Source organism: Phoxinus phoxinus (genome assembly GCF_949152265.1).
Source record: "Phoxinus phoxinus genome assembly, chromosome: 14".
In the NCBI taxonomy this organism is placed as follows: domain Eukaryota; kingdom Metazoa; phylum Chordata; class Actinopteri; order Cypriniformes; family Leuciscidae; genus Phoxinus; species Phoxinus phoxinus.
This window is the reverse complement of record NC_136889.1, coordinates 17490411-17518090: the sequence shown is the minus strand read 5'-3', so window position 1 is coordinate 17518090 and position 27680 is coordinate 17490411. Positions and strand designations below refer to the sequence as shown.

General features: G+C 36.8%; 1 protein-coding gene across 2 annotated transcripts; it reads right to left on the bottom strand.

Moving 5' to 3' along the window:
* Positions 1-422: 422 nt before the first annotated feature.
* On the bottom strand, positions 423-27680 carry arhgap22a (Rho GTPase activating protein 22a). Of its 2 annotated transcripts, XM_079636078.1 has the most exons (10): positions 27534-27680; positions 21976-22163; positions 18488-18575; positions 7829-7957; positions 6201-6408; positions 5275-5407; positions 4154-4227; positions 3907-4028; positions 2943-3834; positions 423-1828 (listed from the first exon to the last, which is right to left on the bottom strand). In XM_079636078.1, exons 1-10 carry the CDS (start codon positions 27568-27570, stop codon positions 1606-1608), a joined length of 2094 nt encoding a protein of 697 aa, XP_079492204.1. In that variant the 5' UTR covers positions 27571-27680; the 3' UTR covers positions 423-1605. The 2 variants fall into 2 exon arrangements, with proteins under 2 accessions (XP_079492204.1, XP_079492205.1); XM_079636079.1 differs by lacking the exons at positions 18488-18575; positions 21976-22163; positions 27534-27680 and adding exons at positions 13766-13884; positions 14040-14157.

The following is a 27680-nucleotide window of genomic DNA, read 5'->3' as shown; positions in this document are numbered from 1 at the left end:
ATTCATTTCTTTCTTCTGCTGAAAAGAAGGTCAGAAACCAAACAGTTGAGTTGATAGACCATTGACTGCTATTTTTTTTCCATATTATGGAGGTCAATGGGGTCCATCAACTGTTTGGTTTCCGACCTTCTTTAAAATAAATGATTTTGGGTTCAGCAGAAGAAAGAAACTAATACAGGTTTGGAACAACTTGAGGGTGAGTAGATGCTGACAAAATGTTAATTTTTGTGCAAACTATCCCTTCAAGTTGTCCTTGATGGTCTGAATTCTTTAAAGCATTTGATAGAAAACAAAAATATTTTTTTGCATAGCACTGTTATCATTATAGGATTTGATAATGAGTTGTTATATTACTCATCATTATCCAACTTCTGATCTTCCTTGATGCATTATAAAGTCACAACATTGCACAGTTTTAATGACAACGGCAATTTATTACGAAGACTAGCCAGTCTTCATTTGAAATGAAATACCCATTTTTTTGAAGACCTCTACTTTGGCACATTCTGCATTCAAGAATCAATAAACAGAAAAACAACCACAAGAACATGTTCATACTTAAAAAAAAAAAAAAAACTAACACATTCAAGTATATGTCAGCCTTAGTTCCATCATCTATTTTACATAAAGACACTCATTCTTTGAGTGTTTTGAAAAACAACACCTGAGAAACAGCTCTAGGTACATTAATAAGCTTAAATAAATACTAGCCTTGGCAATCCTGCAGCAATCTTTTGATATAGTTGATTTAAAAGATTTTAATAACTTTTGACAAGTTGTACAATTCAACACTTGTACAGTTTGGATGGTGTCACCTCATCTAATCTTTTATTCTATAGTGCATTTTACTTACAATAAAGGGATTTGCTGAAAAGAGTTTGTGTTTGAAGTCTGACAGTTGATCTAAATGAGCAAAGACTTGTTCATGTCTGGTAGTGTGAGGCAAAGTGTGATAGGAAGCAACCTGTTAATGGTTTTACTGGTTTTAAACTAAGTAGACTTTGTATGAAAAATGATTGTGTGATAATTTCATCAAAACATCAAGGTTTATCAGGACTTCTTTCACACCATGCATTAACATGACCTGCCTTTGTGAGGGAACAGTCTGGTCTGAAAAGTCATGCTTTGGTATAATCTGTGCAGGTTATGCTAGTGATGACTGCTAACAATTGAGCTTCACCTTAAAGGAATAGTTCACCCAAAATTTTTATTTTATTTACAAACAGCAGATGGCAAGTTTGACGTTAAGAACAAGATGCACAATTTGGTTTGTTCACCACACAAAATAGAGCAACATTTTTTAAGATTTCTCAAAAATTATTTTTGTGCTCGGCAGAAGAAAAGAAAAAACAGCATATGCATTTAGAACAACATGAGGGGAAATAAATCAGAGAATTTGTATGTTTGTGTGAACTATCCCTTTAAAATGTAAGACTGAAGAGCAGAGATAAAAGTAAAACTGCTACACGATCAAGTCGCCGTTACAAAACAGCACAAAATGACCTCTGAATACTCATGATGCATGAGCAGAGAGATTTCAAAATTCTATCTACAACAAACACACAGTCTCTCAGTGATAAATCAGGAGGACTGTCAAAACGCAAGTCAAATTTTGCTTGTCCGTGTTCCCAACGTAAGATCTCCCAAGGTGGAGAAGAACTCCTCCATTTCGTTCTGGAGCAAACGGTTGCGGATCTCTGCGTCCTCGCGGGCCCGTTCAGAGTTGCGGAGTTTGATTTCCAACATGCGATACTTTTTCTTCTCCTGGTCAAACTCCTCCTCTAGTCTCTCCATTTGGCTACGGAGCATGATGCTTGATTCCTCTAGCCTTAGAAGAATGAATTACATCAATTACATTTTAAAAGTAATGCCAAATACACCATGTGATATTGTAGAAAATTCAAAGGAAACACAAAATGTATTATAATTCACTTAATAAATTACTATTTATTGTCAAAAGAATTAATTTAAACATAAAGGTGAAGTGTGTACTTTCTGCACATGAAAATGCAAAAATTATAATTGTTGTCAAGCAGGTTTCTGAAACCCAGCCCCAAACTTACACCATTGGTTGAGCCATTGTTGCTGTGTTGGGCTGGTAGGATTTCTCAAAAAAATCCAAATTATTTACTCTTTCTCGGGGGAAATCAACGAACAAAATGGCTTTCTCATAATAGGGACAGATTTACTAACAGCTTGCACCAGCGCAAACCCTCTTTTGCCGTTAAAAAACTACTGTCAGGATTTACTAAAGACACGCACTGAAAAATGAACGCTGAAAAGGCGTGGACAGTTATTTTTGCGGTTGACCTTATTGCATATGCATTTGTAGGAGTTTCCCTTTCAGGTGCAAAATTTATGGGAGGAGAGTATTTAAATTAATCACGCAGGGTGATTTATAAGGTTTGCGCTCGTCAATGTACTAGCGTTTGCGCCAATATTTTTTGCCTATAGGAAATTTTCTATAGAAAAAGCACGTCTTAAACCAGATGCTACCTGGTAGATTGCATTGGTCATTACGGAAATGATCTGCCTGCGTCTGTGTTCTTTAATTTGCACGTCCTCAGTCGATCACACTTTCCACTCCCAACGCCGCTGTTTTGGAATTGCGCTCTCACGCTAATTTGCCCCGTTTCGTAAATCTGCCTCTAAAACTGGGCTAGGAGAAAGAATTTTAAAGCCACCATGAAATCAAAATTGGCAATTCTTTATGACAATTCAATGACATCCTTAGTTTTTAAAAATGTATGTGCCCTTGTCATTATTAATCAAAACCATTGACTTTCCCCTCCCCCTCGCAAACAACATCTCAACTTACACACTTCAGCTTTGAAAAGATTCTAACATTAAAGGAACGATGAGAGAGTTCATACTGCTCACTTATTGAGCTTCATTTAATTAGTTGAAGTAAACATTAATCATCAGTGTGATGTGGAACATACCTTCGTATTCGTGATTCATAGTTGACCTTCTGTTTCTTCAACTCATCTTTGAGCTCTGTTACCAGGCTGTTAAATGCTGTCGTGCAAGTGTCTGAATATCCCGTGGCGTTCACCACATCTCCAACATTTCCATTCTCACTGCAGCCTGCACTGCTCACGCACATTTCCAGTGCTTCGCTGCTCTCCGTGACCTCTGAACTCCTGTCCTCACTTTGCCCTTGGACAGACCCTCCAACTGACCACTCCACCTTCACAGAGTTCAGCCCAGAAGGGTCACTCGCTACGGAGTCGGCCACTAAAATCTCGCAAGAGGACGTGGACCAGGGCGTGCTCGCGACACTGGGTACGCTGAGACTGGATGAGGTCACGTTGTCGTAAGTGGACAGACGGTGCGACAGGGCTGAATCCTTTCCCATGCGCTCTCCTGAAGAAGTGCGCCGATGGCTGCGGAGAGAAGAAAGCCCGTTCATCAACCAGTTGCCAGTACTGGGCAAGGTGGACACGTCAACGGACGAGCCCCCTATTTTCGCGGGCTGAGCGCGTACCCCTCCACTCTTGAAGGAGTATTTCCAGGAGGGGAGGGATTTCATCTGCTTGCTAGGGCTGACCGTCACACCAGCTTTTCCCTGAGGTGTCATTTTGGCAGTGTTAGGGGCACCTGTACTGATGTCTAAAGACGTGGCACTGTCGCACGCACTCTCTGCAACTCTGGACGCCTCGCTCAGTGATGAGCAGTTCAGCATCTCCTCATCGGAGATCCACTCCGCCATGCTGCGCTGACCCCGAAGACAACTTCCGGTCTGCTCAGAAGACATATCTCCCTCAGTCCCCACATAAAGACGCTCATGTTCACTGATCAACACAGTCATCAGGTGCTGAACCTGGGAGGTTCCTAAAAAATGATTTAAAATGACTCAGATATCGGTTTCTAGCTGTCAATATTACAATGTCTGCAAATACTTACCTTCCATCATTGAAACGGCGTCCTCTACTTTAGGCCGAAGGATATTTGGTCCAAATACTGTTGCAAGGTTCTGGACGCTCATCTTGTTCTCAATTGAGTGTGACTGCACCTCATCTAAGAATCTACGTGAAGACATGCAGTATAGACAACAGATATTCATTCATCATCTATTCAAATGAGTAAAGCAATCATTTCAAAAACATTGACGTGTACAAGAAAGCTGATGGAATGCTATGTATTCACTTACTTGCAAATGTACTTTAACAGATTATAATTGGCCTGAGGAAGAGTGTACACCTGCTTCACAAGCTCATCTAGTCCCTTTAGGAGACACACATGGGAACATGATACATTAGAAATCCAGGAAACAAGAACAACATGCAGTGAGCTTTTCGATGAAATCACCCATTTTAAAAAGATGTGAAATAGTTTTGAATGTGCACTTCAAATCGTAAAAGTGTATTTTAAAGACAATATAATATGAATGAGATAAGAGGCCACTTAAGTGTGCATAGAGTACACTTTAATGACTATTTTCTTAACACACTTAAGTACACTTTTAAAAAATGCACTATGTAATCATAATTAAAAGTTGAACATATTTTGATAATCTTTTGTCATAATTTAAAGAGGTAAACTTATTTTGATGTGATGACTAACATACTAAAACTCATGTAAAGTACTTGCTTAGAGTATTTACTGTAGTGTGTTAATATTACATTGAAAGTTAATATATTTTAAACATACTAAAATGCTAATTCATCATTACAAACGTGTAATTCCAAATATATTTAAAAATACATGACATACAAGTTTGAATAGAAATTACATTAAAGTATATTTTAGTTTACCATAAATGCTTGTCAGAACATTCGGCAGTGCACTTAAACCCTATTTTCAAAGACAACAGAATTGTGAAATTACATATAGGCCTGATATCACAGACAGGGTTTATATATTAAGCCAGTATTAGTTTAATTATGAGGACATTTAAGTAGCAAAACAATGGCACTGGCATATTTAAAGATATGTCAGTGCAATTTGCTTTCAGCTAAAACAGCTCAAATATGCATTTTATCTGTGAAAACCAGTGGATAAAGATGTCCTTAAGTCCTACTTAAGTGGGTCAAAAAAAGGCTCAAGTTCAACTAATTGATTTAACATAAATTTAAAATATGATACAGTTTCAAAAAATGGTAAATAACATGCAATTAAGTGTCCGGACACATCATATTCAGTTCATACTAAATTATATTATTTCCATAACAAGTACTCTTTTAAAAGTTTACTAATTTTTAGTTTTTACAAGGGCAATCATTATTTAATTCAACTTCATCCAACTGAAATACTGATGTATATCAGACTCACCACTTCATCATCTTTTAGCAGAAGCTGTGCACAGGTGAGAAAGTCCTCATATTTGTTAAAGGGGATCACAGGCTCGGGCAACTCCCTGAGGTAGAGCTTCAGGAGGGACGCCACGGTGTGAACGTCAGTGTTACTGCAAGAGGTCACACACAGGTCAGCGGGATACACAGATACATCAGTTTAGTTTTCTTGACTAGGCAAGTATGGTTAAACTGGTCCAGCACCCTGAAAAGCACCTATAACCAGCACAAGCCAGCCTATATACTGTAGAAACTAATGCTGGTTTAAACTGGTAGAGGGAAGCATAATCTTTTAAAGTTGCCATGACATTATAGAAGTGATTTATTATTATAAATGATTCATCAGAGCACATACTAATTTTTTTTTTATTCATGTGCCCTCGTAATTTTAATCAAAATAACTTGCATCGACATCTGTTTTCTTGTCTGATGAGGTTGTTTTTACTGGCGTGAGGCAACCTGTCACTCAAATGAGATCACAGCAATCCAAAGATCCAATAAATTCCCAATGGACAAAATCAAGTCCCGCCGTCATTTTCTCTTGTCCGAGAAGCCCTTTTTTGCAGATATATGCCACAATAGGGAAGGAAAGCTGATCACAACTTCCATTCTTAATGCTCTTATGACACTGTGGGATGTTTCTGATATCCAAGTCAGTCCAAATGCATTCTAAAAAGCAGTTTATTGTAAAGAAAGCTACTTTTCTGCATTTGAATTATACAGCTTGTGTACTACTTATAGCTCATATTTAAAACTTGGCATTATGTACTGCAAATATTGTTGCCCCGTTTCATAAATTGCTTGTGCTTTTCTTCATTAAGTCGTTTTAATAAAATTCTCTGCTATATGCCTAAATGGAAATATAAGTGTTTTATTTGTTGTAGAGATGTTTTGAGCTCATCTTGCCTGTCAAACAGAGGCTTATCACCACAGTCAAAAGCATCCTGGAGTTCTTTGACCAGGTTGGCTTGTCCTGGCATCCTAAAGAGACCCTCCTCTTTCAGACCCTGTTCCCGTATGAAATCCACACACTGCTCCACCAGGAGAGGGGCTAGCCGGGGTCCAAACTTCCTCTCATATTGTACCGTGTCCTCCAGTCGCTGGCCAAAGATACCTACAGTAATACAAACAGTAAAAAATTTGGACATTGCAACCATGACATTATCAAAATGTAAGAAATCAAAATCCCAGTAAATCTCCAAAATCTATACAGTATCCTATCCTACCTTGCAGTAAAGTTCTGCCACGTATATTACAATCTTCTGCACGCACACACAAGCCATGATGATCGAACAGACATGACAAGGTTTTAACTTCAGGCATGAGACACATTGCATGTCCCCACTTCAGGCACAAGTGAACAGTGATGCATGTGAATGTGTGTGCGTGTGTGTGTGTGTGTGTGTGTAGCCGTCACACCTGTTTTTGTCCCCTTTCATTGTAATGATAATCCAGCCTCACAGAGCGTGGAGAGAATGTGGGGTGAGCGTGAGAGATTACACAGAGAGGGATCATATTGCTTAACCCATTTATGCCCAGATTCACACAATGTGTTTTATAAACATACTGTTTAGGACGGTTTAAATATGACAGTTGTTGTGATCACAATGTTCCACAAGTGCTGATAAATAGTCCAACAGCACTGGGACTTTTCTTTTGGTATCACGCCACCTTATTTCATGTTGCAATATTACTAGCCTAGGTATTTTATATGATTAGTTTTATAATGCTTTTGTCAATTTTATTCGTTTTTTTATATCTTTTTAGCTTTATAATTTATTTATGTTTCAATAATTGTAGTACTTCAATTTACACTTATTTTGTTTCAGTTGCGAAGGAAATATTTTCTTTTTACGTTTTTAAGTTTAAGTTTTTGATCTAATATTTATATTTGATTTGATTTGGGATTTATTTTAATTTATGAAAATGATTTTTAGTTCTGCAGCCGTGACGTCAAAGCCCAGAAGACGCCAGTGGTTCCCTCTGGATTTTACAATGGGATTTTATAATGGGGTTTTTCAATTTATGAGTAAAATAAGGTCTGCGATAAACATAACTTGTCAATACTTTGACGCTTTGTTCTATAAAACATAAATTACACACCCATATCTAAAACACAAATTTTGAAGCTGTTATGTTTATTTTAAAAACAAGGTCGTTTACTCCACGCTGTCTTGCCTCAAATATTGTCTGCAATATTTAGAACTACAATCTGTCTGGGTCCTGTGATAACAAAGGCTGTCTGTGGGGGACATGTAATACCATTAAAATAATATTAAAATGCTTGCCATTATTCAAACACCCCTAAATAATCCATGGTATTAAAGACCTGTAATACAATACCTAAAGATTCAGAGACTGCTAATGCTGTTGTTATTTTAGTGAGCTTGTGTATCAGCCGTGCCAGATATAGATCAGCTTGCTAGTTTAGTTTTATCGTTTTCTTGAAATCAGCAGATTATGTTGCCTCATAAGAGAGAAACGAATGCTTAGTGATTGGTCTTATGCATTTATGATGTTCAGGTATATGTTACCTCCTCCAAAGGGAGCCCAGATGACACGTCTGATGGCTTTGACCCAATCCTCCATGTCATTCTGGGAGTTTGCCATGAGCAGGAAAGCCTCATGGCTGAGAGCCGATCTGTCCTTCTCTCCTGTACAGCCTATGGAGACAGAAAGGGGAAAAAACAAATAAATCCTTCGATTGACACTGATGGCATTCAGTCTGTCAGAGTCCCTTGACACTTCAAATGACAGATACATTCCAAAACGTGAATAATTCTATTCATTTATGTCATTGCAAATGCTATTTGTAGGTACATTATTTTGTTTTCTTCATAATTATATGTGGGGATATCATTAAAACCACATATTGCTAATTCTGTTGCATAATATAATTCATGGAAGTGGACTGAACAGCTATTATGTTAAAAATGTAATTGGTTAAAAAATAATTATGACTCAAACATCCGTGTTCTAGGATGAATGATGGTGCAGAAAAAATATTAATTTAATAATTCATAAATTAATACTTTTATTCAGCAAGTGTACAGTCTGACAGTAGGAAGGATGCAAACGTGACAGTAAGACTTTTGTAATGTTACAAAAGATTTATTTTTCAAATAAATGCTATTCCTCTGATTATTACATCTAAGAATCCTGAAAAAAAAATGCATCATGGTTACCACAAAATATATTAGGCAGCGCAACTGTTTTAAACATTGATAATAAGAATTGTTTCTTGGGCATCAAATCAGCATATTACAATGATTTCTAAAGGATCATGTGGCACTGAAGACTGGAGTAATGATGCTGAAAATTCAGTCTTGCCATCACAGGAATATGTACACATTCCCTTTACAATATTTTGAAGTTAACTAACCACTAGATGGCACTAAAGTCATGGAGAAATCTCACATGGCTAAAATAGTGATTTCCCTATATGACATCATCCTTCATACCAGACATTAGCCTGAGCACAGAAGAAAAGTGGCATATCATTCTTAAAAAGCGGACATCCGATGAACTGAAACGTGCATGACATTTGGAGAAGCTATCATTTGAACCGATTTCTTAATCATTCTGTTAGTGTTCTATTCAAATGAACTAGTTCAATATTAAGTTGATTTGCTTTTGAATGCTTGTCAAAAGCACATCATGCCTTGTTAAATTCTTAGCATTAAGACTTATTTTCATTTTCTTCCTCAAACAGCCCTCCCTCTCCACCTCCCAAAATATCCTCAGCATAAATTCTGTTCCTAGTCTAACCTAGTTTTTGTGGATGGATGGTTCCATTATCTGTCTGAGCCTGACTGCAGACTGCAGTATAAGCTAGTGTCTGTGTCAGACAGCACACACACTGTAGGACTCCCTGAGGAGTGGCTGACTGTCTCTGATCTACATGTCTGAAAGACAGGGAGTGGATGATGCATTGCCTCTGTGTTTGTGTCCTTGGAAGATGCAGTTCCACTGCCTGTATCTCACATGTAATGGCAATAATCAAAGGCCTGACTTTGTGGATAAGTAAAAGTGACCTCTTCAGAGAACACAAGCGGTCAATACCATTGGGACCTTCTGTTTAGAAATGGGTCTTTTGACTTGTTGATTTTTCTAATATTGCCACATTTGCATTGGTGATAATGTGTAATTTGCAAACTGAACTTGACAGATACAGAAAACACACGCACAAAAATGTATTCAGACACCTTCAACATTTCTCACTCACATAATCACGCTATAGAAAATGGTAATAAAATATGACAATAACTTAACCAAATCAGTTATTTCATGGTTTTGGCCATTAGGTTGAATAACTGTCAGCTGTTAAATTTTAAGTACACAGTTAGATAATACCAATTTAGGTAAAACAATTACCAAGCAATGCTTAATTTTGTTTAAATTTTGTTCATTCTGTGGTGTAAAATGGTCGCATTAGCAATTAAAGAAAAAACACTAAAGGAAAAACCATGGTCAGGTCAAAGTATCTGAATAATTTTTGGTCCCAAATTGTTATACATTTTACTGGTTCAATGAAGAATGTTTGGGTATAATATGTCACAGTTTACTTTATTTTGCTATCCTCACATATGAGGTGACAGTATTGTATACAGGTTCCTTGCTCTACATATTAAGTCTAGTATAGAGGTGTTATTATTTTATTTGCTATAGATAGATGGAAATGAAGAAGATAGATGGAAATGAAAGAAAAAAAGAAAAATGAAAAAAGAAAGTGTGAAAAAAATGTGAATGTGTGCATATGCTTGTATGTATGCATCTGTATCTATGTGAATGCATGGGTTTATGTGAACAGTAGATATACGGTGTATGTTAAGATGTGTGTATAAGAGAAGCATACATTTTTTTGTATTTAACTAAAGGATAAAAATAGAGAAAGGGGGTAGGACCGGAAAAGTTTGTTATGAACTTCTTCCTACTCCTTTTTGAACATGGGAATTTCTAATTTGAATTAATTACAATAATTTTGGAAGATTGTGCTGATAAGTACATGACCTTATTTAGCTGTTAATTTAATTTTAATTTTGTATATGTATGCATGTCTGTATATAATATATATATATATATATATTTACATATACACTACAAAAAAAGAAAGAAAAAAAAAGAACTATGGTGTCCTGTACACATTATAATGAATATTATATGTTGGACAATTTTGAAAAAGTATGATATGACCCCTTTAAGCATTTACCTAAGAGGTGTTTTTTTTGTTCTGTTTTTACTAATTTGGTATGTATAAACAATGTCTTGCCTTTTATGTTGCACATAAAAAAAACAAGAATTATTGTTTTTATTATTATGTCCTGATATGTGTAATAGTGCTAATGGGACATTAATGAAGAAAATGTGTCTCACTCCAGTACAAAAACACTCCAAGTGATGAAATTCCCCAAGTACATGTTTTATCTTGAACAATGCATCATGTAAAATAGGCATGACATTTTTTGGTTCTCACCAGTAGAATGCACATCACTGTTCAGTCCTTCATTTTATAAATAGTCCATATCCATGACCTAACCATAGAAATATGCTAAATGTCATATAGTGAAATCATTGCTTGGGATATGCACACTCATGGATGTGAGCAGTTTAGCCCAGCTTTGGGTAGCAGATAAGGGACAGCAAGGCCATCCAAAATCCTGGGAATTCAGAATTATGTTGTGAATGCAGACTGATTATTTCTGACCTTGACTTCGGCCTTGCAAAGTGAGTGAGCCTGATGCAGTTCACTTATAATTCACTCAAATTCATTCAGTCCCAGCAATTTCAAAAACATTTCAATGCTATAATACTGATTAAAAGTTATATAATTAATATATACAATATATTTATATATTAATACACACACACAAATCTGGAATTTATATAAATCTTGAATAGCCTTGATGCCTTCTGTATAATTGTATTGTTTATTTACAAACTTTTGTATGTAATAGTTTATCTGATATGCATTACATGGATGTGGTTAGTGTTTAAAATACCCCTTTAAAATATTTCCTACATATAATATTAATTAGTTTTAGTGGTCTTTGAGCACAAAAAATGCATTGTTTTTTATTTTTATTATTGTAACAAATGCTTTGGAGTATCATCTAAAAACACCCATGAAATCCCGCTATAAAAGCTCAGTAAGCTTCTAGGTGGCTGCAGTGTGTCTTCCTCTCTCATGTATCAGAGAGGGATGAATCAGGCAGAGAGAAGCCCGAGGCGCAGTGTGTGGTTTGGCCAGCAGTCGACTGGGACAACATCCAGCACGACAGGCCTGAGGCTGTCAGATGAAGATCTTTGAGATCTTGAAGATCTTGAAGATCTATCCCCAACCATCCATCTATCTATCTTTCCATCTATCCATCTATCTACCATTCTTAGCCAACTGGTCACAAGTTCCATTGGTCTCTGTTGGTAACGACGGAACTTGCGAAAATCGTTGCTTTTAGGAAACGCACCCCAGTCTAGCAACCATTCAAAACACCTTTGCAAGCACAAGGTTACATCCCTTTAAAACATTTTTTTTTCAAACCTAATTCAAACTACACAAGATTTAACCTTCAAACTGTTTTACACCTCCAACCAAGAATTTTTCAAGCCAACATTTAAAGTCTGTCTTGACAAACGTTCATTTTCTAGTGTTACCTGAAGTTCTTTCCACACACACACAAACAAACGCGCGCGCACACACACAGAGAGATATAGAGAGAGAGAATCTGTAACATTCAGGGCAGATATGCAATTAAGTTCAGACAGAAATATTTTCTCAGTAATACTTTATTTGAACAACCTAGCATATCGCTAACACAATTGTGTTTGAATTCTTTATGTAGAGAAACCAGCAAAACCAACACACTCCAAACATCTGCCATTTGGAAGCTCTTATCAGTGTTGTTGGTTTAGCTCTCTCTGTGGGGCCGTTGTTTCTGGTTCTGATTAGTGAAGTCTCTGCTTTCCTGATGGGCCCCCATGTCATAAAATCAGTTGACCCACAATGGCTTCCTTACATTCTGACAGCCATTAGTTCTTCCTGTGTGTTTTTACTTTGTAGGTTTATTATGAACTTAAGAAGAGGGATGGTTATGTCTACATGACAGATTCACAGCACTGTGAGAAATATAGAATCTGTTACGTTTTATAACTGCACATAGTTAGATATTGGTTTGAATGGCTGAGATATTAAAATTGGACAATGACAGTAAATAGAGTGAAATAATATGTGCGAGATAAGAGTGAAACAAGTACAGAGCACGTTCATAAACTGTACACAATTAATACGATTTGAATACTTATTACTATTCAGCAGGGATGCATTGATTAAATTGGTCAAATGTGACTGTAAAGACATTATTAATGTGATTCTACAGCATTCATTTGATTTCTATTTCAATTACATGCTGTTCTTTTGAACTTTCTATTAATTAAAGAATCCTGAAAAAAAAAAAAAAACATTTATCATGGTTCCCACAGAAATATTAAGCAGCACAACTATTTTCACATTCACACTTTTGCCACAACAAACTCCTAATTACTGCTTATTAATAGTTAGTGAGGTAGTTTAGTTTAGGTATTGAGTATTAAGGAATGTAGATGTAGAATATGGCGTTGATATGCACTTTATAAGTACTAATAAACAGCCAATATCCTAGTAATTTGCATGCTAATAAGCAACTAGTTAATAGTGAGAATTGGACCCTAAACTAAAGTGTTTGCGTTTTCAACATGGATAATAATAAGATATGTTTCTTGAGCAGCAAATCAGCCTATTAGAATGATGTCTGATGGATCATGTGACACTGAAGACTGGAGAAATTATGCTGAAAATTCAGCTTTGCCAACACATGAATAAATTACATTTAATGCTAAAATAATGTTAATCTTCTGAAAGCCCCAATATTTAGGCTACTTTTAAAGTCATATTTTCTCATTTGGTTTAACAAAGCAAAATCAAAGCATTTACTAGTGCCTCCTGGAACCCATCTGTAAAACTTAAACACCTGCAAATAGTACAAATAGAAACCGCCGTATTGGTACATCACAATCATTGAACTAACTTCATATGAAATGTGAATCGAAATGAGCAAGGAAAGGGTTAAAGTGTCAGTTTCAGCTCAGAGAGCAGACGAACACCTTTCAGCATTGCTCGGGCAAAATTACAGGCCCTCACATTCATGCAAGACTACCTCACCAGCAGCCGCTCCACTCCTCACAGCCGGTTCCAAAAATACACAACTCACAAAGCCACAGCTTCCTGGATCTTTTTCATGCATATGACACTCCAGATGTTACAGTCCTTACAAGCCGCAGCTGGATCCAACATAGATGATTTACAGGTTCAAGAACAAAACTCACATCGCCCATAAATTCCTTTCCTGCTATAAACGCCGTACTGTCCTTCCACCACGGTAAATCTCACAAATCGATCCATATGAGTTGCCTTCTTTATGAGGAAAGTGTGTCCTTACCCTTAGCGTGAACAGATCGGTGCTCCTGCAGCTTGCGGCAACCGAGTCCCATGTTGGCACACGGGTGCCAAAGAGGGCAGCGCTACAGCTGTGCCATGTTAGTTACATCTCTGGCCTTCCTGGAAGGTAAATACGCAACATAGGTGTGTGCCGGGTGCATGCGATTGAGAGAGAGAGAGAGAGAGAGAGAGAGGAGAGCGGAAAACTGTGCATGGGACAGAGTTAGATAGAGAGAATAGGAGTGAAAGAGAGAGCGCAAAGAACCCCACAGTACCATCACCACCAGAAACCCGAAAAACAAGTCCTTCGTCTGCTTCATTCATTCATTCAAAAAAATAAGTTGTGCTCTCTCTTCTTTTTCCCAACCTTTTTCTTCCCCGCCCCCCCGGTCTGTCAGACTCGCCCTCGCTCACCCTCATAAGCAGAGCCACCACAGTGCTCATCTTTGCCAAACATCCCCCCCAAACACAAACAGACCTGGCTAATCAATCTGTGTGTGTGTGTGTGTGTGTGTGGTTGGGGGTTGATATGACTTCACATAGGGGGGCGGTTGAACATTTCTGTAAGCCTGACGCACATATCTCTGCATGTTGCCTGGATCTTTTCCCCTATTAAATCTAACGGCTTATTAATTAAAACTTCCCCTCTTTGAAGACATTTCAGAGACCACAAGGGGCTTTGTGTGTTACACAGATGCTTTTATTGCACATTGCCAGAAGGCTTTAGATCTGAGCTTTTAATGTACCAAACTGCAATCTTCACAGACAGAGCGTGATGCTTCTGTCAGCTGTAAGGACATGCTCGGATCAGACCTTCCTACTCCAGTCTGCAGTCGTGCTTTTGTGTCGAGAGCAGGCATAAATAGAGCCATTGTTTGAGTGACTGATTTAAAAAGACCAGGACTTATGGAAAGCGGGTTTAGTTTGCTGTACATAACAAAACACCATTATACGGAGAAGCTCAGTGTCCACCTAGCAAAAGGATTATAGGGGTGACAATAATAGTCAAGATGTAAGAAATGAACTACAGAATGCAATAAAAGATATAAAATGGAGGCCATGTTGAATCTCAACAACTAATGCATGCTTCATTCTCAGCAGAAGACGCTAAGACTTGCCTTTTGTTTGGCCTTTTTAAGAGCTATTCTTTCTCGAACTCCTAAGACGTGTGCATAGACTCTCAGGGGATTTTAGCCTTTATTCACTTTTAATCTCAATTTCAATTATCTGAAATGCAAGACCACCAAGACACAGGGTTTTTGTGTCTCTTCATGCCAAATAATCAATGACTAATCAGATTTATTTTTACACCGAAAGTGTGATTAAGCATGAGAGTTTATGTTTCACTTAAGTATTGTGAAAACCTATAAAAACAGTTAATCAGTTAACAGTAAAAACATAACTGTTTATATTTATTATATTTTAAAATGCAATTTATTCCTGTGATGGCAAAGCTGAATTTTCAGCATCATTACTACCTTTTGTAACATTATAAATGTCTTCACTGTCACTATTGAATTACTGTCAATTTAATGAATCCTTAAAGGGCACCTATTATGGAATTTTGAAATTTACCTTTCATGTAGTGTGTAACATAGATCTAAGTGAACAAAAACATCCTGCAAAGTTTGAAATATGAAAGTGCACCGTATATAAAGTTATTGTCTTTCAAAAGTGAGAGTCGACTCTGAGTCATTTTTATGAATCGTTAGAAGACCGAAGCTTTTTCTCTGACTAGATGACGTCAACTTGTCAAGTTATTTGAATACGATACGCCCACTTATTGCGCTCCAAGGCCAGGGGAAAATATCATGGCGACGAGACGCTGTGTTCTGAAGTGCAGCTCAAAAGCAAACTTTTTTCATCTGCCCAAGGAGGAGCATTTGAAGACTAAGTGGCTACAATTCACTATACCACAGAAATATAGTCCGAGCCTTGTGCTTTGTTCGCGTCATTTTGAAGAGATTGCTTTTTAAATATGCAATCAAACTTGGATTCGCGAGCCGGCTGATATTGAAGGAAGGTTCAGTTCCAAGTGTATTTGCATCAGCTTCCTCCTCCGTATCACAACCTGTAAGTGTTATTAATAATTTTTGCTTTTATATTTTATGTAGCATGCTTAATAATTATTTTGTTTGTTGTGTAAGCACCGTTTAGCTTCTAGGTCTTCAATGACAATTGTATTGAGATATGTGAAGTGTTTGTCGTTGTTTTCGGAGTTGTCTAAAGAATAGAATAATACCTCGTAGTAACGTAACTGCATTTTTTTTTTTTTTGTAAAAACGTTATGTTTATGCATCCATCGGGCTAACGCAAACAAAGACTGATTGTGCTTTTACAATATGAACTCTGGGCTATGCTCGCTAACATAACATTAAATTCTTTATCTTATTTTTCGTTTTTTACTACAAACTATAAAGCAGTGGACTATAATCATTATTATAATACAATTTAATTGATAAAAGCATCATTGCACTCCGTGTTAAAAATAAGTATTATCTCTGTAAACACTGCTGGGTCATCTGACCAATCAACGCAGATTAGCGTCGCGCAGAGGAGGGGTTTGAAAAACGAGTCGTTGAACGATTCATTTGGGAGTCGGTGAGCAAATCAGGTAAAAATAAATGCATATTATACGAAAACAAAAGTGTTTTTTGTCATTGCATGCATGTAAAACTGTTGTTGGGGACTCCCACAACAACATTAGGAACATTTTAAATGTCATAATAGGTGCCCTTTAATGAAAAACTGACTTCAAAGCTTTTGAACGGTGGTGTATAATATGTTTTATTCTTTAAAAAATTTGTTTTACCTTTTTACCTGCTTTCATTCCATCATGTACTTGTTCATGCTTAGATTTTGCTTCAGCATCACATTAAAGTATTAAAGTTAATTATGACTAAGCGCTTAGAGTCTCAGAAATGAACACAGACACCTTGGTCCTGAATGCCAAGTCACATGTTGGTATAGGTTGAACTTTTACGTTCAGGTTTGATTGCTGTAGCAACAGCTTGTGATATTTACTTCTTGTAAATGAAAGAATTCTCTCATCGGTCATTTTACGACAAAGACGAGAGACAGTCCGCCTGTTGCTAGGCACCTAAATAAAATATCCCAATAAGAGGCAAAAATACAACAACATTACCATCTCCAAAGCTATATAAACTTGACCCTAGCAGATGAGTTGCATAATGCAAACAGATTTTTCATTCAGGATTTCTGCAAAAATATCATTAAAATTAGCATCAAAAGTTACCTAACATCACGTTAAAAAAAGAAGTGTCTACAGAAGGGTATGAATAAGGCGACTGTTAGGGCCACGGATAAGTGGAGCCCCATGACAACAAGCAGCTGTGTCACGCATGTGTCAGTGAATGCAGTAAAAGCATGAATCTCCACTGTGGACCACACATGCAAATTTCTTTATTTTAAATCAAGGAATGCCCCCCATTTGAGGGGACTGCCTGCAACAGCTCAAGTTAGCCTATGACACTCCATACCGAATTCAAGGTTTACTAAGGTCACGTCCTTTGCTTATGAGATGCTGGGTCAGGGTGTGCAGAATGATATGATATGCAGAAGTTCCCAGAGTACACGTAAACAATAGACACTTCAGCAGAGTCTGTCCCACGGGAACATCCTGCTGCATCTGTAGCGCGAGTCGTGACCCATGTGACACAACAGATTGTTTGCTTTGAATTAGGAATTCAGGCTTATCATATATTATTGCTCATATGTGACATTCCAAAAGTGAATAACTGTTGGATAATGTGTGGCAAACAAGTTAAATGACAACTAAACAGACAAACCAGTAAGACTTTTTAATTACTCACCCTCATGTCGTTCCAAACACGTAAGACTTTCGTTCATCTTCAGAACACAAATGAAGATTTTTTTAATAAATTCTGAGATATTTTTGTCCCTCCATTGACAGTCTATGCAACTACCAATTTGACACTTCAAAAAGTTCCTAAAGAGATCGTCAAAGTGGTAGTTGCATAGACTGTCAATGGAGGGACTAATGTAGTATAACTAATGTTAACAAATGTAACCTTATCGTAAAGTGTTATCTAAAAGGTTTCATTTTTATTATTATTTTCTAATCTACTAGAAAATGTGTTAATACATTACATTATTAGCATAAAAACTTGAGTCAAAAGTTGAATAAAAAAAAATCATTCAGATTTCATAATTTTACAATATTCAGTATGTCCACCTTATGTCCACCTAACACTCAGGCTGCAATGTCCTAAATGTATGACCCAGAAATAATCGTACATTTTTTTAAGATTTAGATTTTTTTTTTCCTTTTCAGCGTCATACATTTTTCAATTTTATTTTTTATTTTAAGGTGTAAAGAAAACAAAACAGATTTTCAAAGCGGCCTCAGACTTTTGAACCACACAGTAGGTGGTCAGCATTTTTGCAAATGAATGGATTTGTCTTCACAAATGTCCTTCATGAATCCTCAGAGGACACCTCATGCCCTCTAGTGATTACCTCTGGTAATGAGGAAGCTGTATCTCATCAGTAACAATATGCAAGCCTGTGAGCACAGTGCCTTGTTTGTTTTCTTGCTGTGCCATTATATTCCTCCTTGAGTGACAAGTAGGACCGAGAGTAAACTGCAAGCGAGTATAGACTATGCCCTGATGCCACAAACCATTTCAATGGTTTTTAAATCAGACCACAGAAGATTCAGGAATATTTCATGATCTCTTACCTGGAACTATTTCAAAAAGATGCCGGCCAGGTTCGTCAGGATTGGCTGTCAGCTCGTTGACTTGACTGCCCTGCAACGGGATACATCCCTGGAGGGAAAGAGACCGAAAAGATGACTATACAGTGAAAAGAGCGCCGAAAGGCACGTCTTTAGCACAGTGTGTGTCCAAGTCACCCGGTTTAACTGTTCAACATTTTAAGCGGTTTTATCTTTTAAAGCATTAGCATAATGAACAATTTCTCTGCGCTGATAACTGGGGATCAGTGTTCCATTAGTCTATTGTAATTTGATTATTGATTTGTGGTGCTAATAAGAACCTATGGGGGGTTAAACTTCAGGGCAGATAAGGCATTGTGTGATTTGAGTTCTCTGTTGTGTGCATGGCCCAATTTTACACCGTAATAATCAGTGATGCTGAGTCATGCATAATTAGACACAACGACAGTCAAATAATAAATTATGCACCAGCCTCCTTTGGCTCATCCTCCATCCTTCACTGCATTAACATAAGCTCACATCGCTCTGAAATTCCTCTCTGCCATTCAGATACAGTTAAATGAAATTTCAGAGGGTATGCATTCATTTATAAGGGTAAATGCTTATAGGGTTACACGCTCAAATGCAAGCTGCGCACATTTCTGCAGCGGAGATTGAATTTAGCTGATGGAGATGGGGTGGGGTCGGGGGGAGGGGGGGTAGAGAAAGAGAGCAGGAGCATTACAGGGAGTTTATGGGCTCCAGAGGAGAATAACACGAATCGAAGGATGGACGAGCCAGAGTAAAGTCATGCTGCATTAGGGGTCATAGGTCAGCTGCTCTGTATCCGCTAAATGCTTTGACTTACACTACAGCCAAGCAGGAGGGCATGCTGTTTTCAAATGAGGTTGTCAGGCTAACAGCATGCTGATGTCATCTGGCTGTAATGGAGACAGTGGAGGACAGAGCTTTGTTTCTAAAGCCTCGCTGACAGGGAGAATGAATCCCTAGTGTATATGTGATATTTAGTTTCGTATTTTTCTAAGTTTTTCGTTTTTACTTATTTTTTTGTGATTATTTTTCGGAATAAAACTAAAATCAAATATCATTCGTACAACTCATAAACAAAATATATATCAACTATTTTGCATTAACTCTTTCATAATTTTAAACAAAAAATACACAAGCAGCAACGAGGAAAAAAGGGGATTTTAGGGGAGTTGAAAAGGACACATTTATTTAGCTGTTGTTTAAAATATCCTTTTCGGTTACAAAATATTTATATTTTGTGCAAATTCTTGCATAGTGTCTTGCATATTTAATAAAAAACATATAATGTATAGGCCTACATTACAAGGTTCAAAAGTTTTGTAATGTTTTTGAAAGACGTCTCTTTCAAATTCCAATAAATTCAGAATCAAGTCTGAATTTATTGGATCAAAAAATACGGTAATATTGTGAAATATTATTACAATGTAAAAAAAAATGTTTGCCATTCTAATATATTTTATAATGTAATTGATTCCTGTGATGGCAAAGCTGAATTTCAAGCATCATTACTCCAGTGTCACACGATCCTTCAGAAATCATGGTGCTCAAGAAACATTTCTTATTACCATCACAGTTTAAATATTTATATTTTTGTGGAATCTGACTTTTGATGAACAGAAAGTTCAAAAAGAACAGTATTTTTAATAGATATTTAAAAATGCTTTTACTATCACCTTTGATTAGTTTAATGTATTGTATAGTGGGCCTATACAATTCTTTCATACAATTTTCAAAAAAAAATTAAGCCAGCGTTTTAAGCCAAAATGGGGGTCAACCGTAAACAAATTGCAACAGAATCAAACTCAACTGATTTTGTATCCTCAATATGTCCTGAGTAAGGAAAAAAAAGCCCAGAAGAATCCCATTAGGGGAAAGTTCCGAAAAAGACCCAAATATATCCTATTCATATGCCTATTCATTATTTTTCTCACATGAATAGGGTAAAAAATGTAACCTTTAGATATCACCATAAAAATTACCGAGTTGATTACTTATATCAAGACAAACAAAAAATGTATTACAAGTTTTTTTTAATTGTTTGTTAACATGGACAAACGGTGCATAATCTAATTACAGATGTGCTAATTTGCATAAATACCACAACAGATCTAAACATTGGGTATAGTCAGGAGAAAATGTCTTGTTGAATCTTGTTGACATATAACAATAAAAGACTAAATGTTAAGGTCTGAATGGAACCCATTTAGGCTACCCATGAGCATAAATACATAGAGGCAGGAAGAAGTTTAAAACAGCCTTTATTAATTATTATTGCAGAGATGGGGTTTGGGGCTGGGTCCGTGGGACTGTTGCTGCTAGCCGTGTTAGCTATCTAATGAAACTATTCGCTAATCCTAAACTTGACATCGTTTCACCAAAAATAGTCGTACAACAGCTCAACACACATCCAGATGTTCCCAATAAATTGTAGTTGATCACCAGGTATGTTTTATTAATGTATATTAATGAATAATCCATGTAGGAAAAACAAAAGGAAATGTTTCTTACCTGAGGGACAGCTTAGTGACAGTTGAGAGTTGACAGTTGAGTGGACCTTGAATTAATGACTGACTGAATCTCCGAATGTTTTAAAAACGCTGTACCCAATGTTTAGATCTGTTGTGGTATTTATGCAAATTAGCACATCTGTAATTAGATTATGCACCGTTTGTCCATGTTAACAAACAATTAAAAAAAACTTGTAATACATTTTTTTGTGTCTTGATATAAGTAATCAACTCAGTAATTTTCATGGTGATATCTAAAGGTTACATTTTTTACCCTATTCATGTGAGAAAAATAATGAATAGGCGTATGAATAGGATATATTTGGGTCTTTTTCAGAACTTTCCCCTAATGGGATTCTTCGGGGCTTTTTTTTCCTTACTCAGGACATATGGAGGATACAAAATCAGTTGAGTTTGATTCTGTTGCAATTTGTTCACCCTTTTTTCCTAAAACGCCTGGACTAATAGTATATATAATTCATAAACCAATAATTTTTGAGCCACTGTATATTAAAGCACTTCACATATCTAATGCATTGAATTGCATACATTTTAAGAGTGTAAAATTTTTAGGATCACTTTCTGAAAAAATACAGTCCAATATCCCGTAGATGGTGTGTATTGCGGGTCGAGGGGTTGAACTTGAAAATAGTGAAGTCATTATTTATCTCACAATCAATGCTTAAATCAGTAAGAGGAATAACATATTGATTTTTTAGAGGTAGGGTTATTGATCAGATATGAAATAAGAGTTCAAGGTCTCTTCTTTTTTTTTTAAATCTATTTTTGGAACATTAACTTTCACACTGTTTAGACACAACAGGGTCAGGTTTTATTTTGATTAATTTGGCTGGGGGGGAAAAGACAACCTTTTATTTCAGATAAATGATATAATAACAAAACATTTCTCCTTATTCTCAGTTCTCAGGTTGGCCTGTCCTCCTCCCACTGTACCTGTGGTTTGGTTTCCTCCTCATCCTTGTAGAAGTAGAGCTGATCAGTCCGGAGCACAAACCAGCGCAGCTGCCAGTTCTTCATGATGCTGCGCTGTTTCTTCAGCCAGCCTGCCTTCAGCGCCCTCTCTTGGAGGCTGGGGGACGACGGCCTGGAGAGCTCCCCCATGACCATGCTCTTAGACCTAGCTGGAAACGCAAACACATACATAGATTATAGGTCACAATTACATTCCCATTCTGCTCAATCTAAGCCAAGTGAATTTGCCTCCACTAGTTTGGACAAGCATATGCACAGAATGCTCATAAAAATGCTTAGATGTGTTCGGCAATGCCAGAAATTTCCCACCACAGCTGGAAACAAGATGTATCATGTATGCTTTATGACAGGTTCCTCAGTGATGCAAAAACGATTTTGGGCTTATTCATGAATTTAAATTCCTCTTATGTTGACCAGAGACAACTACAAACCACAGCAAAGCAGATCAGATGGTTTTTTTTTTTTGAGAGGCATGCCCAGTGACACAAGCAGCTAGTGGGCCGGAAGGGAAAAATCAATCCTTTCTTTCCGGTGTGCTGAGAGCAGCAGGATAGCAGTAAACATGAGAGCGCACTCCCAAGCTTCCTTTGTACAGCCGTGCTCAGGATCACTCTGGATCTCCCTCTTTCTGTCTTGTCCCACTGCTCTTATTTGCTAAGTCATGATTGATTTTTTTCTAGCCTTTATCAGTGGCCCACAGTGGTTGGGTCATTCCTATTATGCAGTGCATTTTCATGTGCTCAGAGTATTTAATCATTTATTGGATAACATTAAAAAAATATATTTATTTAAATCACATTTTCGCAGTTAAACGTTTGAATTGTAATTATATATCTGTGTGAATAATGTAATTTCTTTGATTTTAATGCCAATTTATTGTCATTTTAATGCAAATTATAAAAAAAAAAAACTGGAATTATATTAAGAAAAAATATATTTAAATTATATTTAGTCCTTTTGTCAACTGAATTAAAAAAATGATTGCATTGGAAATATTATATTATACAAATAAATATTATATAATTGGCAATCAATTTTTCATCATGTTAGTCCCTTTGGAACCTCCCTTTAACTAACACAAGCCAATTTTTCAATGACATCATCTAGGAAGTGATGTTATTTTTGGTGGACAAACATCAACACAAAGACTGCATCCGAAAAATCACATACTTCCCTACTAGATAGTAGGCAAAAAACAGTATGTGACAAAAGAAGAATGTCCAGATTCACAGTACTCATAAAAGAGTAGGCAAAAAGGACATACTACTTCCGACGAGATTCTGAAGTGTGCATATGATGAACACTTTACTATCCCATGAGGCCACGGGAGAGGATTTGTGAATGACAGTGAAGTGACATAACTGATGCTATAGGTCACATGATAATGACATGGCGAATGTAATAGGTCCAGATTACATTCATACTATAGAACATACTAGTCGTGAACTAATAACTTATTCAAAATAAGTACCTACTCAAGAGAGTATGTGATTTCAGACGCAGCCAGACATGTTTAGTATTAGCAATGGATATCATGAATTCTGTGATTTTTTTTAAATGTATAAAAAACAATATGGAAAAAAAATATATACAAATTGATAACAATTATATTTTAATATAAACGTTAACAGCAATTACTTTTTTCCTCCTGTTAAATACTATTTTCTTGCCATGATGTAAATAATCACGTTATAATTTTACTTCCTTAAACTACAACACGTTCTTTCTTTCTTTCTTTACAGAGTGTAAAGAAGGTACTGTACAACAGGAATGACCAGCACATTCTGCTCCTCTGCCTCCCCATCTGAATGAAGAGCTGCAAACGCTGCCAGTCTGATTCAATCACTGTAAGTAATGGAAGCCTCATCAGTGTAAATGTACACCTCATAGCCTCATGGAGAGTGAAAGAGTGAGAGAGCACAAATGGAAGGAAGAGGGTGGGAGAAATGCCCCCAAAATGATCCAACCTTTTAAACAACATTCTCTAGGGACACAGAATGATGTTTCTCCTTATTACCCATAAACCCAGTGGCCAACTCTCAATAATATGCAGGCTGCCGACCGGGAAGAGGGGTCAGCATCAGAGTTTTCCTCCATTTGTCGGATTTTCTGCTCCTGTGACATGTTCAAAGTCTAAAAATACTGGATGTCTGACCAGTCCCATGCATATTTAATTTTTTTTTTTTTTTTGGAATGACAAAAGAGCCTTTCTTTTGTGTGCCTGTTCTTTAAATATCCTTTCAGGGCTCTGGTACTAAATATGAAGACTTTGAGAATGATTAAGAATTAATATCAACGATTAATCTATGCCTGAAATGATCAGGCTGCTTAAAATAGCCTCGTAATAAAGAGTTTGGTACAAGACATGTTTTATGAGGACACCTTGAGTATGGCATGAGGAACAGAATAATAATGAATCTTGTGTAGCTCTTATGGTTTGGATTATACCTTAGTTCCACCACGGACTTGAATCCAGCTCTGTTATAATTGTTTTGAGGATTATAGCAGGACTTATAAAAATATGCCTAATACAAGTTCCTAAAAAAAGATGCACTGTATGACTTCACCTTTGCATTTGTAATGTCTTAAAGAGTCTGAACGTTACTATATTGTGTAAATATTACACACACACCCACACGCACACACAATTAAAAGGCAATTGTTCCACTTAATTTTCTGACACTCAGAATGACACACCAGTCGGGAAATGAAACCTGGCGGAGTCCCTGCGCTGGGATATATGCTGTCGCTGCTTAAAACACGGCAAACCCAACACCCTCATCAAAAGTGACACAATCCATATGCAAGATGACAAATGCAGAGCCCAGCAGACAGACAGCGCGCTTCAAATGCTCCTGTTTGCTTTATGTTGCACAGCAGGGCAGAAATCAATCTACAAATAGCCTCCTGCACAACTGCTGAAGCAGACAAGACTATTCTCCATTCAGGAGGAGAAATAATCAGGAAAAAAAAAGGCAATTATTATACATTCAACTTTTAAAAATGATGTCACACCTGTTTTGTGCATATAACTGTTCAATACTGCACTATAAGGCTCAATTTAGTATAATAAAATATCAAAGTTATTTAACAATGTAGTTTAATTTGTAAATATACTTGTCAATTGTTATTTCATGCTCATAATACTATTGTTAATGTATACAGGAAATGTTAAAATGCATTAATAGATGTGGAAATAAAATTGAACCTAGATCATAAAAAAACAGCAAAAAGTACAGTTCATTGGTTAATGCATTAGGTCTCATGAACTAACAATGTTAATATATTGAACTTTGTGAAGTGCCATCTGATCAATAAACCTACAAGCTACTGTTTACACGGTATATGACATTTAGTTTAAGTATCCCCTAACAGTACAGCAGGCTACAGGCTATTGTCAGCAAGCTTTTTTCTCATGCAGGTGAAACAGTTTGACATTCAGCCGTTATGATTTATTGCACCTAAGTCCCTTGAGTGTTGAGACTACAATTCATCATAGACCAAGAATAGAACATGAGTTCATCATGTATAGAAAATGACATGGAAATATAATGATCACACTCCCTCTTGAGTTTTCTGCACCATCATGTACGAAAAAGTCAAACAAAATCACAATATAAAACATCAGCATTAGCATATGTCAAGATCCGAATCATGACTTCCTGGTTAAGGAGTGTGACACAAAGCCAGAGACCACTTACATTCATTAACCACTAATCAAGCTGAAAGATGTTACCAAGCAACCGCCCAGAGTGTTGGATCACTGCCATGGAGCCTCAGAGATATACTATCCTCAACAGCACATCACTGTGAGATCAGCGGACTACGAGCCGGTAGTGAGCGCAGCTTTAAGAGGGTGGGAACGCATGACAGTGATGCTGAGAATTAAAGGCAGATCATATCAGTCTTACCTCTCCTGGACTGTCTAATCTTGGGGCTTAACATGGTGTTCATAGCGGAGCAACACTGTCCTCCATCCACATGTTGGGATCCGCACTCTACTCTCTCCTCCTGAGCCTCGCCCTGTTGCACCTCATCCGCCTGCTCTGGACAGCATCTGTCTTCCTCCCTCCTCCCTTCCTCTCTCTCTCTCTCATGTCCCACTGGCCCACTGCACTGAGCGGCACGCTTCCCGGCCCCTCCCACCCTAATCATGCAGAGGCAGCTGGAGGAGAGAGACCTCTTGCACACGCTCAGATCCACCCTTACCCATAATGCATTATTTATCCCACACCACCCAAATTAATTCCACTCCGGACCAGCCATTAAAGGCCTGGATGATTACACTCAATAATTCAGTGAAGCAGAAACAGAAGGGCTTCTGCCATCTCCCCCCTCCCTCCCTCCTAATTGGCTCTTTAATCCGGTGAATGTATGTGCATGTGCTTGTGAGTATTACTGTATGTACTCGATTTCTCTCCTTCACTTTACATTCGCCTTTTGATTTTCTAGCTTTTCCTCATTTCAAATGACTTCCAAACAACAACAACAAAAAAGTGTAATAGGGATATTTCTGCCAGAAATTCTGTCATATACTCTAGTTACGACCCATATGATGTTGTTGTTGTTGCTTTTTTCTTCTGTGGAGCACAAAAATTGATTTTTGAAGTTTCACACAGATATTTATACACAACAAGCCTCCAAAAAGGACAAAAACAACCTAAAAGTATACAATAAAAGTAGTCTACCTGTTATGATGCGTGTGCTATATTCCAAGTCTTCTGAAGTGATATAATAGATTATTGTGAGGGACAGAATGAAATTTTGGTACAAAACAAACAAAATAAAATATGACTTGGCATATACTGCAGAATTCATACGAGCTATTTACATTTTTGGATGAGGTCATTGTGAACCGGCATTGGAGCTGCATATAAATATTCTTTAAAATGTGTTAATTTGAAAGATTACAAAAAAATAATAGCTTATAGGATTGGGTGAGTAAGTCATTTTTAGCTTGTTCTTTAAATTGGTATTCATCCTTCATTTTGCCTGAACAGTATTATTAACATATAGTAGTTGCATTGATAATGAATCTATAAAACAGATTTTTTTTAATTCTCAGTAACAGTACAACATCCCTTTATACATATTTAACATTTCACAACAATTGCAACAGCAACAATGTTTTGACTGCAAAACTATGGTGACCATATGCCAGAAGATCTGAGAATCATTTAAAAAGTTTTTGCTAAAAGGCTCATAGTAATAGATAAAGCTTCTAATTACTTATTAACAATAAAGCATTAAATTAAGCACAATATACTACATACATAGTCCTTGGTCATATAAATGTTATGACTGTTACAAATAATTTAGTTAAACGAGGTCTGTGATTCGCACTCAATTTTAAATCTTTTGTCATTTTATTTTACTCAAATGTTTCAGCTCTCAAGCCTTTATCAAATAGTTTGACATTCATACTGTTAGTCATAACTTATAAGAGATGTTGCAATCAAATGAAAATTACTACACAAATCACTTTCAGTCAAACAATAATATTAAAGACGACTAATTACCCAAAAATCTCCATCGTCTCCTTGGTGAATTGTACATCAGGGCTTACAATTTAGCATCTTCATGTATTGAAACTAACCGCCTCAAACATCTGAGCAAGTAAAAGGAGAATTGCAGTTATTTGCAAGTTTAAAGTTCACCAATGTGAT

Excerpts from the sequence above, each read along its gene's own strand:
- arhgap22a (XM_079636078.1), bottom strand. The coding sequence starts at position 27,570 with ATGTACAATTCACCAAGGAGACGATGGAGATTTTTGG. Across the intron at positions 6,409-7,828 it reads CTGGGCTCCCTTTGGAGGAG|GTATCTTTGGCCAGCGACTG; the intron begins GTAACATATACC and ends GTATTACTGTAG. Across the intron at positions 1,829-2,942 it reads TATGAATCACGAATACGAAG|GCTAGAGGAATCAAGCATCA; the intron begins GTATGTTCCACA and ends CATTCTTCTAAG.